General features: G+C 36.4%; 1 protein-coding gene across 3 annotated transcripts; it reads right to left on the bottom strand.

Annotated features, from left to right (window-relative positions):
• Positions 1 to 355: 355 nt before the first annotated feature.
• Positions 356 to 9,455, bottom strand: CCL20 (C-C motif chemokine ligand 20). 3 transcript variants are annotated; one of them, XM_082464698.1, is made up of 4 exons: positions 3,888 to 9,455; positions 2,608 to 2,722; positions 1,796 to 1,873; positions 356 to 844 (listed from the first exon to the last, which is right to left on the bottom strand). In XM_082464698.1, exons 1-4 carry the CDS (start codon positions 3,964 to 3,966, stop codon positions 823 to 825), a joined length of 294 nt encoding a protein of 97 aa, XP_082320824.1. In that variant the 5' UTR covers positions 3,967 to 9,455; the 3' UTR covers positions 356 to 822. The 3 variants fall into 3 exon arrangements, with proteins under 3 accessions (XP_082320824.1, XP_082320822.1, XP_082320823.1); XM_082464696.1 differs by having other exon boundaries at positions 356 to 1,873; XM_082464697.1 differs by having other exon boundaries at positions 356 to 1,873; positions 2,608 to 2,719.
• Positions 9,456 to 12,507: the final 3,052 nt, after the last annotated feature.

Here is a 12,507-nt window from a genome sequence, read left to right as displayed (position 1 = left end):
TAAGTGATTGCTCAAGGAATTTTCTAAATAGTTGTTGTGTCCCTGCAGTCACAAAATAGATGGGCATACTTTTTTTACTTTGAAAAGTTTTATATCAAGAAATATTGACCTATGTCACAGATAGACTCTTTCTAATTTTTGGTTTAAATGACTTCGAATTTTTTTTTAATTCAAAAAAACCTTTCCATTATAATTCATATAGAATGAAGTCCAGGACCACAAGGGATAGAGATAAAGGGGAAAACCAGGAAGAAGTAAATGGGGAATACAATTTTCACAACATTTTCGTATTTACTAAACTCTTAACTATTCTTAATACACCTCTTAATAAATGCTATTTAACTCAATCCACAAACAAGTTTTGGTTCTTTTATGTTCAATATTTATTCTTCTTAGCATTGTTTTCTTTAACAAGGTAATTACAACAATTTAGGAAACAGAACTATATAAACAGAAGAATGTTAAATGTTTTGGTTTTTTTTAATAGTCTTCTGCTTGCAAGAAAGTCCATATATCTCATTCCTCCAAGCATAACTTGATACCTCATACTAAACCAAATAGCTTATGGAAAACTAATATTAAATAGCAAAACACAAATAAAACCACATATATAAATAACATAACATAAAACAGAGTATAATGTGATGCTTAACAAAGCAAACTGTGATGCAATATGAATCAACTTCACTAATTGGACAAGTCCAATGAGACACAAATCAAATAAGCTCTGAACCTTCAACAGTGTGTAAGTGAACTGCCAACTCAGCTAGATTCCTTTTGTTCTTGGGCTGTGTCCAGTTCCATTTCAGGGAGTATCCATTTTTACATCTTCTTGACTCTTTGACTATAAAGAGAAAAAGAAGAAAACAATAAGCAAAGATGGGGTGCCTGGTGGGTGGGAATGTCTTTGGTGCCTACAGATTGCCTCAGACACCCCAATCTCATCTCAGGATACCAAGCAGCTCAGAAGCCATATGAGGAAATCAGGGTTCCTGAAACAGGAACAGGAACAGGATATGAACAGAAACAAACAGGATATGAACACTAAGGTTGTGTCTTCATATTCGGTGTCTGGCACCTGGGTGTGACATGATTCTGTCCATTGATAAAATGTCACTCCATTATCATCAGTGTAAATCAGAGCCATTGATCTCTTTTTAACTGTTTATTTTTTAGCTTTTAACACACGAATGTCATGTACTCTGTAAATTATATAAATAGGAGTCATCTTTGCAACAAGAATCAAATGCATAGAGGAATCTAATACATCGTGTGAAAAATCATTCAATTAAAAACAATTAAAATAAAAATGGGGCTTCCCTGGCGGCGCAGTGGTTCAGAATCCGCCTGCCAATGCAGGGGACACGGGTTCGAGCCCTGGTCCGGGAAGATCTCACATGCCGCGGAGCAACTAAGCCCATGTGCCGCAACTACTGAGCCTGCACCCTAGAGCCTGTGCTCCGCAACAAGAGAAGCCGCCGCAACGAGAAACCGGCACACCGCAACGAAGAGTAGCTCCAGCTCACCACAACTAGAGAAAGCCTGCGTGCAGCAACAAAGACCTAACTCAGCCACAAATAAATAAATAAATAAACTTATTTTTAAAAAAATTAAAATGATCTGTAAGTAGTTGAAAAAATGAATTTTTTGTTTTCATGGTCCGATTCAAACTACCCTTTAAAAATGTCATAGTGCTTAGGCTAAAGCATCCCAGCAAGCCTGTGATGCACCACTCTGAACACCACTCTTTCCCAAACATTTGGAGAGAGGCTGGTGGATTGTAAACGTTCCGTACCTGAGGATATGCACTGCTTGTTTCACCCAATTCTTCTTTGGATCTGCACACACAGCTAATCTTCTCCTTGTGTATAAGCTGAAAAAAAGTCAGAGAATTTGATTTATGTTTCAATTTCATTTATTGTTTAAATGTTTTTTTCTTTTTTTCCAAAGGACATGCAATGGAAATTTCATATTCCAATTGGTGGCTCTACGCCCTAAACATTTCATTTGTTTCAGAGGTGAAACAAAATGCAAAAAAAAAAATTGCTTCTTATAAAGTTTGATGCAAGAAATGAAAGTGATTCTCCCTGACTTTCTCTGCAATCTAACAAAAGGTTGTGCAGTAACAGGAAGATAAAGCCCCAGAATTATTTAATTTTGTTGTTGGTGGCTACATGAAATATGTATACATCTGATCAATAACTTATATCATTCCAAAATATAATACCCTATATAAATCAAGAATATTATATGAGATAGTGTAACTACTCTGAGCTTTAGCTTACAGCCCAACCACTTTCTGGTAGAAGATGCTCATTTCAAAGTTTAGGTTTTTCATATTTTCCTGAGATAGCATCTTAGTAGCTTATAAGTTTATCTTCAAAAGTGATTTTGCCCTCAACTGTGTTCATTTTTTTTAAACTAAGTTTTGCCTTATTCCAGTTCCATTTAAAGTGAACTTTGAAGAATAAATGTACTACTAAAACCCAGCTAGCTTTTTGCCACATGAGTTATTTCTGAATGAAACTCCAAAAAGGCAAAGCTTTTTCTACTTGAAATTCTCATGTACTCCTAATACAAATGAATTAGAATCCCTTAATAACTTACATGACTGCATTGATGTCACAAGCTTCATTGGCCAGCTGCTGTGTGAAGCCCACGATAAATTTGGGATGAAGGATTTTTTCTGTATATTGGAGGCAGCAGTCAAAGTTGCTTGCTGCTAAAAAGAAATGAAAGATATTGAGTCCACATGAATGAACTTATTCTGTGATAGGTATCGTGGAACTACTTGAAGTTGTGGGAAACCTAGAATCTGATTTATATGGTAAATAAACTATTTAGAGGAACACCTCCAATATCTTTGAGACCCATTTTAACATAGTTTCCAGTTCTCTTAAAAAAAATAGTTTGTGTACTGGGAAATTTTGGTTCAATAATACAATTTAGAAGCACATGAGACATCAGTCTCATAAAAGGAATATCTTTAGTAAGAAACACAAACTGACAGTGTTTTATTTCATTCACTATAATCACTCAAGAATATGAGTACCTTCCACTTGAAGAAACCCTTATAAATAACCTTCTAAATTCAGAATAAAAATAAATTGGCAGGTTTTAATCTATTATCTGGCTACTGAATATTGAGAGGAGGGGAAGGACGAGAAGTTACAAAGGAAAATGTGATTTATAGGAGCTGCTAATAAGAGCTACAATTAAAACACTTTGAAATTGTAATATTAGTTAATGGGAATTTTTTATTTTGTTCATAAAAGTTCAACGCATGTATTTTCAGGAATGCACCTGTTGCTAAAAGTGATGTCCTCTTACAGTAATAAAGCAATTCTTGGACACTCCCCTGAGTTAAATTACAAGCTACTGTATCCTTAACCTGCTGTAAGGGATAAATGTAATCTCAAAGTTGGCAAGTGATGTCCCAAGGCCTTGTAAGGATGAAGTCAGGTGCCATAATCCACCCCTAAAGGATGAGTTTTGAACTCTGCTAAAACTATTTAGTTGGGAAATGAGAAAGCTAGGGAAATGGGAGAATTTTCTACATTTCAAAATGGCCCCATTCACTGGTAATGTTACACAATTTACATCTCTCCCAGAATAGCACTTTGGGTTGTTCTGGAGTTCGAGGGTCTCTAAGAGCCCACCACCACTGCCCCCCAAATTTGCTGAGATTGACAGCAGAGAAAAAGTCCTGATAGGCAGCAGTAACCTTTCCCTCTTCCACTCACCAATGAGATGACAACCCTCATCACTTCCTTTTGAAGATTTTCTAACAGGCTTCCATCCCTTGGGGACCCCTAGATGAGCTCAAGGCTTAGCAGAAAAATGAAAATAGTTCTTCCTCCTGTGCTAGCAGAAAGAGTGACACTTACCTTCTGAATTGCTGCAGAGGTAGAGTAGCAACACTGACATCAAAGCAGCCAGGAGCAAACTCTTGCTACTGCACATCATTTTCAGCTCAAAGAATAGATGTCTCAGTGCTGGCTGGGTACCTAGTGCCCTGGGAGAGCTGTTATGCTTGATAGCAGCCTGGGCCTGGGATGGCCTTACTTATAGCAAGTATTGGAATGTACATAGAAGGCGTGTTCTCACATGGGGTTTTCCCCATTGATTAACCTGCCCCATCATGTCGTCACAAAGAAGAAACCACAGGGAAAACTTCCTGCCTTTCCCTAATGTTGGAAAGGTGTGAAGGTCAGGACGGAGGGGGAGGGAAGGTTAAGAAGGGGGAAATCCTGTAAAATCCTTTGAATTTGCAAAGAAGGAAAAGCAGCTCAGCCCTGCGTCCCAGAAAAGATGTCTGTCCTGTTTTAACTTTATCTCTTGTCTCTGAAAAGAGAGGACAAGGATTAACAGTGATACAAAGATAAGCCCCACTCAGGAACATTCCAGAACTCCTATTGTTACACTCTGATTGCTTTCCAGAGCCAATAGGGGAGGGAGAGGATGAGGCAGGACACCAAGTGTACTCAAGCATTTACAATTTCATCGTTGGTGCTCAGCTGTCACCAAAGACCTTGAATTTCTGGGCTATTATGCAGAGCAGGTAATATAGCAATGCTTAGTAGTGTCCCCAGTTTTAGTGGAAAATACCAGCTCTTAAGTGAGACTCAAGTTTCAGGTTTATCTTAGTTTCAATCTCACTCTTCTAAATCTTCTACATTTTACATGACTCTAATCAACATTGCAGCCCAGAAAATGACCCTCATCTGCCCATAACTCTTCAAGCTAATGTGGTTACATAACTCAATACAAAGCCTCAGAAGAAAAAAAAAAAAAAAAAGAGGAAAAAAGTAGGAAGAATATCATTGTATGCCGGGAACTGGGTTTGCAGGAAGGGTATGACTATAAAGAAACACCACAAGGGAGTTTTAGGGGGGTGATGAAGTTATTTTCTATCCTATTATGGGAATGGTTACACATCACTACACATGTGTTAAAATTCATAGAATTGTACATCAAAAGAAAAAAGTGAATTGTATTATATGATCATTTAAAAAGTAAAGTTTAAAGATATCAAAATCATAAAAAAGAACTGTCTACTATAAACAAATAGATTGAAAGTAAAAGATCAAAAAAGATATGCCATGCAAAGAATAAACAAAAGAGAACTGGAGTTGCTATGCCTATATCTAACAAAATAAATTTTAAAACAAAAGAAAGTTACTAGAGATAAAGAGGGAGTTCCATAATGATAAAGGATCAATCTGTCAGAAAGATATAAAAATCATGACCATATATACATCTAACAACAGCACCTCAAAATGCATAAAGCAAAAACTGACAGAATTGAAGGGAAGAATAAACAACTCAACAATAAAGGTAGACATTTCAATACCATATTTTCAATAATGAATAGAAAAACTAGACAGAAGATGTACAAGAAAACAGAAGATTCGAACAACACTATAAACCAACTAAGCCTAACAGACATCAATAGAACACTCTATCCAACAACAATAGAAGAGGCATTCTTGCAAAGTTCATATGGAACATTCTTCCAGATAAATCATATGCTAGGCCATAAAACAAGTCTTAATAAATTTCAAAGGATTGAAATCATACAAAATATATTTTCAAACCACAATGTAATGCTCAGAGAGAAACTTATAGCAGGGATACATGAAATAGAGAATAGCAAAAAATAGAGGAAATCAAAGTAACCAAAATTTTGTTCTTTGAAAAGATCAACAAAATTAACAATCTTTAACTAGGCTAACCAAGAAAAAAAAAGGGAGGGGTGGCGTGAAGAGAAGACAAATTGTTAGACTCAGGAATGAAAGAAGGGGCGTCACTACCAACTTTAAGAAATAAAAAGGGCTAAAAGGGAATATGATGAACAACTGTATGCCAATATGTTAGATAAAATAGATGAAAGGGACAAATTACTAGAAAGACACAAATTACGAACCTGACTCAAGTAGACATAGAAAGTTTGAATATGTAACAAGTAAAGATATCAAATTGGTAACTAAAAATATTTCCACAAAGGAAAGTCCAGACGCAGATGGCTTCACTGGTTAATTCTACCAAATATTCAAAGAAAAATTAAAACCAATTCTTCACAAACTTTTTTAAAAAGTAGAAGAGGAGGAAACAATTTCTAACTATTCTATGAGGACAGTATTACACTGATATCAAAATAAGACAGAGACATCACAAGAAAAAAAAAAACTACAGACCAGTATCTCTTATGAATACAGATACAAAATTCCTCAGCAAAACACTAGTAATCTGTATCCAACAACATATAAAAAGGACATAAACTAGGAAATGTAATACACAATATTAGTTGAACAAATAACAAAACCATGTGAAAAGCATTTGACAAAAATTCAACACCCTATCATAATAAACACTCAGCGAACTAGGAATAGTAGAGAACGTCTTCAACCTGATAAAGGTCATCTATGAAAATCCCACAGCTAATATAATACTTAATGGTGAAAGACTGAATGCTTTCCTTCTGAGATCAAGACCAAGACATGGGTGTCCACTCTAACCACTACTATTCATCATTGTACTGGAGGTTCTAACCAGGATAATTAGTCAAGAAAAGGGGGAGGCACCCAGATTGGAAAGGAAGTAGTAACTATCTTAATTTGCAAATGAGATAATCTTGTATGTAGAAAATCCTAAAGAATCTACTAAAAAACTATTAGAACTAATAAGTTCATCAAGGTTGCAAGATTCAAGATCAATATACAAAAAAATATTAATTGTATTTCTATACAATATCAATAAACAACTTGAATATAGAATAAAAAAGCAATTACTTTTACAATAGCATAAAAGAATAAAATATCTAGGTATAAATTTAACAAAACAAGTGAAAAGTAACTTAAAACTACAAAACATTATTAAAGAAATTAAAGAAGACTTCTAAATAAATGGAAAGACGAGGGGTGGGATGAATTGGGAGATTGGGATTGACATATATACACTAATATGTGTAAAATAGATAACTAATAAGAACCCGCTGTATAAAATAAATAAATAAAATAAAATTCGAAAAAAAAAAAAAAAGAAGCTAAACATACACCTACGATATGATGCAGCCATTCTACTCCTAGGTATTCACCCAAAAAGAGTGCATATGCCCCCACAAAAATTTTTCCACAAATGCTTATAGTGGTGTTTTTTCAAACCAAACAAGTGATTATAGTTGATTTACAATGTTGTATTAGCTTCAGGTATACAGCAAAGTGATTCAGTTATATGTATATGTGTATATATATATATATATATTCTTTTTTCAGATTCTTTTCCATTATAGGTCATTACAAGATATTGAATATAGTTCCCTGTGCCATGCAGTATGTCCTTGTTGTTTATCTATTTTATATATAGTAGTTTGTTGTTTATCTATTTTATATATACTAGTTTGCTATTTACCTATTTTATATATAGTAGTTTGTATCTGCTAATCCCAAACTCCTAATTTATCCCCCAGCCCCACCACGTCCTTTCCTCTTTGGTAACCATGAGTTTGTTTTCTATGCCTGTGGGTCTATTTCTGTTTTGTAAATAGGTTCATTTGTATCATTATTTTGGATTCCACATATAAGTGATATCAAATGAAAAAAAATTTTTTTAATTTAAATAAATAAATAAACAGAAAGACATCCCATGTCATGGATTGGAAGATATCATTGTTAAGATGGCACTATTCCCTAAATTGATCTACATATTCAACACAAGTCCTATCAAAATCCCAGCTGAGTTCTTTTCAGAAATGGAAGATACTCAAAGTCATATGGGATTACAAGGGATCCCAAATAGCCTCCTGATGACAAAACTTACTATAAATCTACACTAACCAAGACATGTGATACTGGCATAAGTGTAGACACATAGATCAAGGGAATAGAATTGAGAGTCCAGATATAAACCTTCATATCTATGGTCAACTGATTGTTTATTATGGTGCCAAGACTATTCAATGCAGGAGAGAATAGTCTTTTCAGCAAATGATGCTGGGACAACTGGATATCCATATGCAAAAGAATGATGTTAATCATGTTAATGATTAAGTCAAAATGGATCATAGACTTAAATATAAGAGCTAAAACTCCGAACTTCTTACAAGAAAACATAGAAGTAAATCTTCATGACCTTGGGTTGGGCAATGATTTTTCAGATATAAGAACAAAAGCTCAAGCGACAAAATAAAAAACCAACTGGACTATATCAAAACTATAAACTTTTGTGCTTCAAATGATACTATACAATGTGAAAAACAACCCACAGAAAGATAGGAAATATTTGCAAATTATATATCTGATAAAGGACTTATGCTTGTATCCAGAATATATGAAGAACTCCTGCAACTAAATAATGTAAAGATAAATAACCCAATTTAAAAGTGGACAAAATACTCAAATAAACATTTCTCCTATGATGTATAAGTGGTCAAAAAGCACATGAAAAGATACTTAACATCATTAGTCATTAGATAAATGTAAATCAAAACCACAATGACATACCACTTCACATCCACAAGGATGGCTATCATCGAAAAGATAGATGAGTGTTAGTAATGATGTGGAGAAATTGGAATACTCATACATTATTGATGGGAATGAAAAATGGTGCAGTCACTTTGAAAAACAGTTTGACAGTTCCTCAAATGGTTAATCATAGCATTGCCATATGACCCAGCAATTCCACTCCTAGTACACTCAAGATAAATAATATATCTCCACATAGAAACTTGTATGAATGTTCATGGCAGCATTATTCATAATAGCCCAAAAGTGGAAATAATCCAAATGCCATCAAATGATGAACAGATACATAAAATGTGGTGAATGTATACAATGGAATATTCTTTGGCAATAAAAATGAAAAGACTACTGGTGGATGCTACAGCATGGATGAACCTTGCAAACATTATAAATAAGGCAAAAAAAAAAAAAAACAAGCACAAAAGGTCACATATTGTAAGATTCCATTTATATAAAATGTTCAAAATGAGCAAAACTACAGATACAGGAAGTAGAATAGTGATAGTTGAGGACTAGATTGGGGTGTTAGGGGAAAGGCAGGGGAAGGGAGAACGACTGCTAATGGGTATGAGGTTTCTTCCTTAATTTTTTTTTTTAATCTAAAAATAGATGTTGGGCTTCCCTGGTGGCGCAGTGGTTGAGAGTCTGCCTGCCAATGCAGGGGACACGGGTTCGAGCCCTGGTCTGGGAGGATCCCACATGCCGCACAGCAGCTAGGCCCGTGAGCCACAATTACTGAGCCTGCACGTCTGGAGCCTGTGCTCCACAACAAGAGAGGCCGCAACAGTGAGAGGCCCGCGCAACGCAATGAAGAGTGGCCCCCACTTGCCACAACTAGAGAAAGTCCTCGCACAGAAACAAAGACCCAACACAGCCAAAAATAAATAAATAAATAAATAAATAAATAAATAAATAAATAAATAAATAAATAAAAATAGATAGTGATGACAGTTTGTACAACCCTATGAATATACGAAAGCACATGGAATTGTGCACTTTAAAAGGGTGAATTTTTTTTTTTTAATTTATTTATTTTATTATTTATTTTTGGCTGTGTTGGGTCTTCGTTGCTGCACGCGGGCTTTCTCTAGTTGCAGCGAGCGGGGGCTACTCTTCATTGCGGTGTGCAGGCTTCTCATTGCGGTGGTTTCTCTTGTTGTGGAGCATGGGCTCTAGGCTCGTGGGCTTCAGTAGTTGTGGCACGTGGGCTTAGTAGTTGTGGCTCACGGGCTTAGTTGCTCCGAGACATGTGGGATCTTCCCAGACCAGGGCTTGAACCCGTATCCCCTGCGTTGGCAGGCAGATTCTTAACCACTGCGCCACCAGGGAAGCCCCTAAAAGGGTGAATTTTATGGTATGTGAATTACATCTCAATAAAGCTCATAACAACAACAAAAATTCTCCACCCACCTATATATAACACTCGCCCCACAGATCCTCTTTGTTTCTTTTGCTAGATGTGTCATTTCATATCTGTCACTTAGAAACTTTTTAAAATATGACCTTCCACTGATTTTTTTGTTCAGTCAATGAACATGCTAATGAGAAGGTTAACATAAGAAAATTATTTCAAACCTAATTTATTAGAAAGCTATTAGCACACTGGTATTTAGCTTCTAGCCATTCTTTTCAAATATCTCAGACATTCCTGATGAGTCCTAATTCCCTCATGTAGTAGAATCTCAGCATCTTGCTCTTTTTTTTTTTTCCAGAAAAAACATTTGACAAGTGTTTTATGTGGAAGGTACTTAGTGGTACATACAGATGGCTAGAACATGATGACTGCATTCAAGGTAACTTATAATAACAAAATTAAAATGAACAAATAACTATAAAACCAAGCAATATGGTAAGTGCCATATTCATATTATATGAAATATTTTCATAGAAATTAACAAAAGTGATCATTTAAAAATTACTTAACTCCCCTTCCATTTCTATGATGGATGAACACAAGACATGCCATGCTGACTTAAAAGAGTGACCATCTAAAACTTTTCTCTTTCTGGTAGGGATTCCATGAAAAGTTTTTGGAAGGTGGTAGAAGTTCCTTTTAAAATAGCATTTACTGGGAACTAAGATCCCACAAGCTGTGCAGTATGGCCAAAACAAACAAACAAACAAAAAAATAGCATTTATTGAGCACCTACTAGGTACCAGATATTTTAATAAAGAATGTGACATTTGACTTCTCACAGGGCTGTATGTAATGCAGAAGACAAAGAACCAGACAGGCCTGAACTTTCTGGCTTCCACACCAGTGGGTCTTGACTATAGCTGAGCTTCAAGGAACAAACATGGTTCTTACCATGGTTTTTGAAGAGTACCAAATTATAGAATTTCTAAGATAGAGAAATGTGGAGACCATCTAGTTCAATACCTTAATTTTGAAGATGAGTACACGGAAGCAAGAGAGATGTTTGACTTTGTCAGCATTGAACCGTGAGGACCAGATCTAGAAATCAGATCCTCCTCCCCAGGTCAGAGATTCTTTCCCATTTCCTCCTCAAGGTTTTATTATCTGATTATTTAATGGGTGGAATTATATATCATCAGCCTACACTGTTGTTTTCTTTAGATAGTAACACGAGTTGTAGTTTCCATACTCACACTCGTAACCAGCAGACTCAGACTGTACCAAAGTTTCCTGTACACGGCCATAAAACCTCACCTTCCCTGAAGCCAGCAAGGTAAGGCTATCAGACAGTTTGAAGATAGTGTAATGAGGTTGATAAATGGAGAAGAACTGCATTTGATGTGCCAGCATCCAAGCCCATCATGGGCTCATACAGACACAGGACAAGTGGATCTGAAATCACCTCCATTCTGAAGCTGGTCTTCTTTCTCTCTCCTCCAGACACACCTCAAATTAGCTGGTTTCCCACCTTGGAGTCCACCACTTTGCTTATATCCAGGTCTTGAATGATTTTGTTAATGTGCTTGTTTTTGAATTAACTGTTCATACTGGCCAAATGGCTGCTGAAAATTCCAAGTTTTCTCTTACTGTCAAAGTTCCCATCTTGCTATCATCTTGGGCTACATAACCTGTGGTACTTTTGAAGTTGGCAGGTTGAGGGTTTCCTCCTTTGCAGCCAGTATGCCTGACAATGAGGATTTGCCTCCCCTCAAGGGTCCAAAAATCACATTAAGACCAGGTTTCATCACTCACTGACAACCTTCAATATCTCCTTCTCCACTGTTTTGACCAACTAGGAAGTCACTCTTCCCCTTAACTTGCTAGCAAATATTATAAAAACTTAACACAGGTCAAACAGATAACATCCCAAAACCCATGGAGGTCACAGCAGGTGGACCAGTGGTGCTTCTTTTTGGGAAAACAGAAACATTCTTTGCAGACACCTAGAAAAAATTTTCTCTACTGTGCCACCACTAGATGGAATAAATCTTTCCCACAGAATTTTTTTTAATATATATGTATTTTATTTATTTTTTTTGGCTGCATTTGGTCTTCACTGCAGAGCATGGGCTTCTCTCTAGTTGTGGCGTGCAGGCTTCAGGATGCATGGGCTCTGTAGTTTGCGGCATGCGGTCTCTCTCGTTGAGGCGCACAAGCTCAGTAGTTGTGGCGCGTGGGCTTAGTTGCCCTGCAGCATGTGGGATCTTAGTTCCCCAACCAGGGATCCAACGTGTGACCCCTACGTTGGAAGGTGGAGTGTTTATCACTGGACCACCAGGGAAGTCCCTCCCACATAATTCTAAGTGAAATTCTGATTTATGAAAATGCGAGGGCCACTTCTTTCCTGCTGTGGAAAATCATCTCTGCTTGGTCTTGAACTTTAAAACATACACATGCCCTGCATGCACACACACAAACACACACACAGATGCATACAGATACACAAAAGGAAAAGTATGGGGGGAAGGGCAAAGGATGTGAATTATTATCCCTCAAAGGAAAGATCCGGAGAGGATACCTCATTTACATGGACCCTACTGTTCACTGAAGAGGAAGGAGAGAAATTCA

Source organism: Balaenoptera physalus (genome assembly GCF_965194825.1).
Source record: "Balaenoptera physalus genome assembly, chromosome: 6".
NCBI lineage: Eukaryota > Metazoa > Chordata > Mammalia > Artiodactyla > Balaenopteridae > Balaenoptera > Balaenoptera physalus.
The sequence above is the reverse complement of the archived record's forward strand: the minus strand, read 5'-3'. Positions and strand labels throughout refer to the sequence as shown.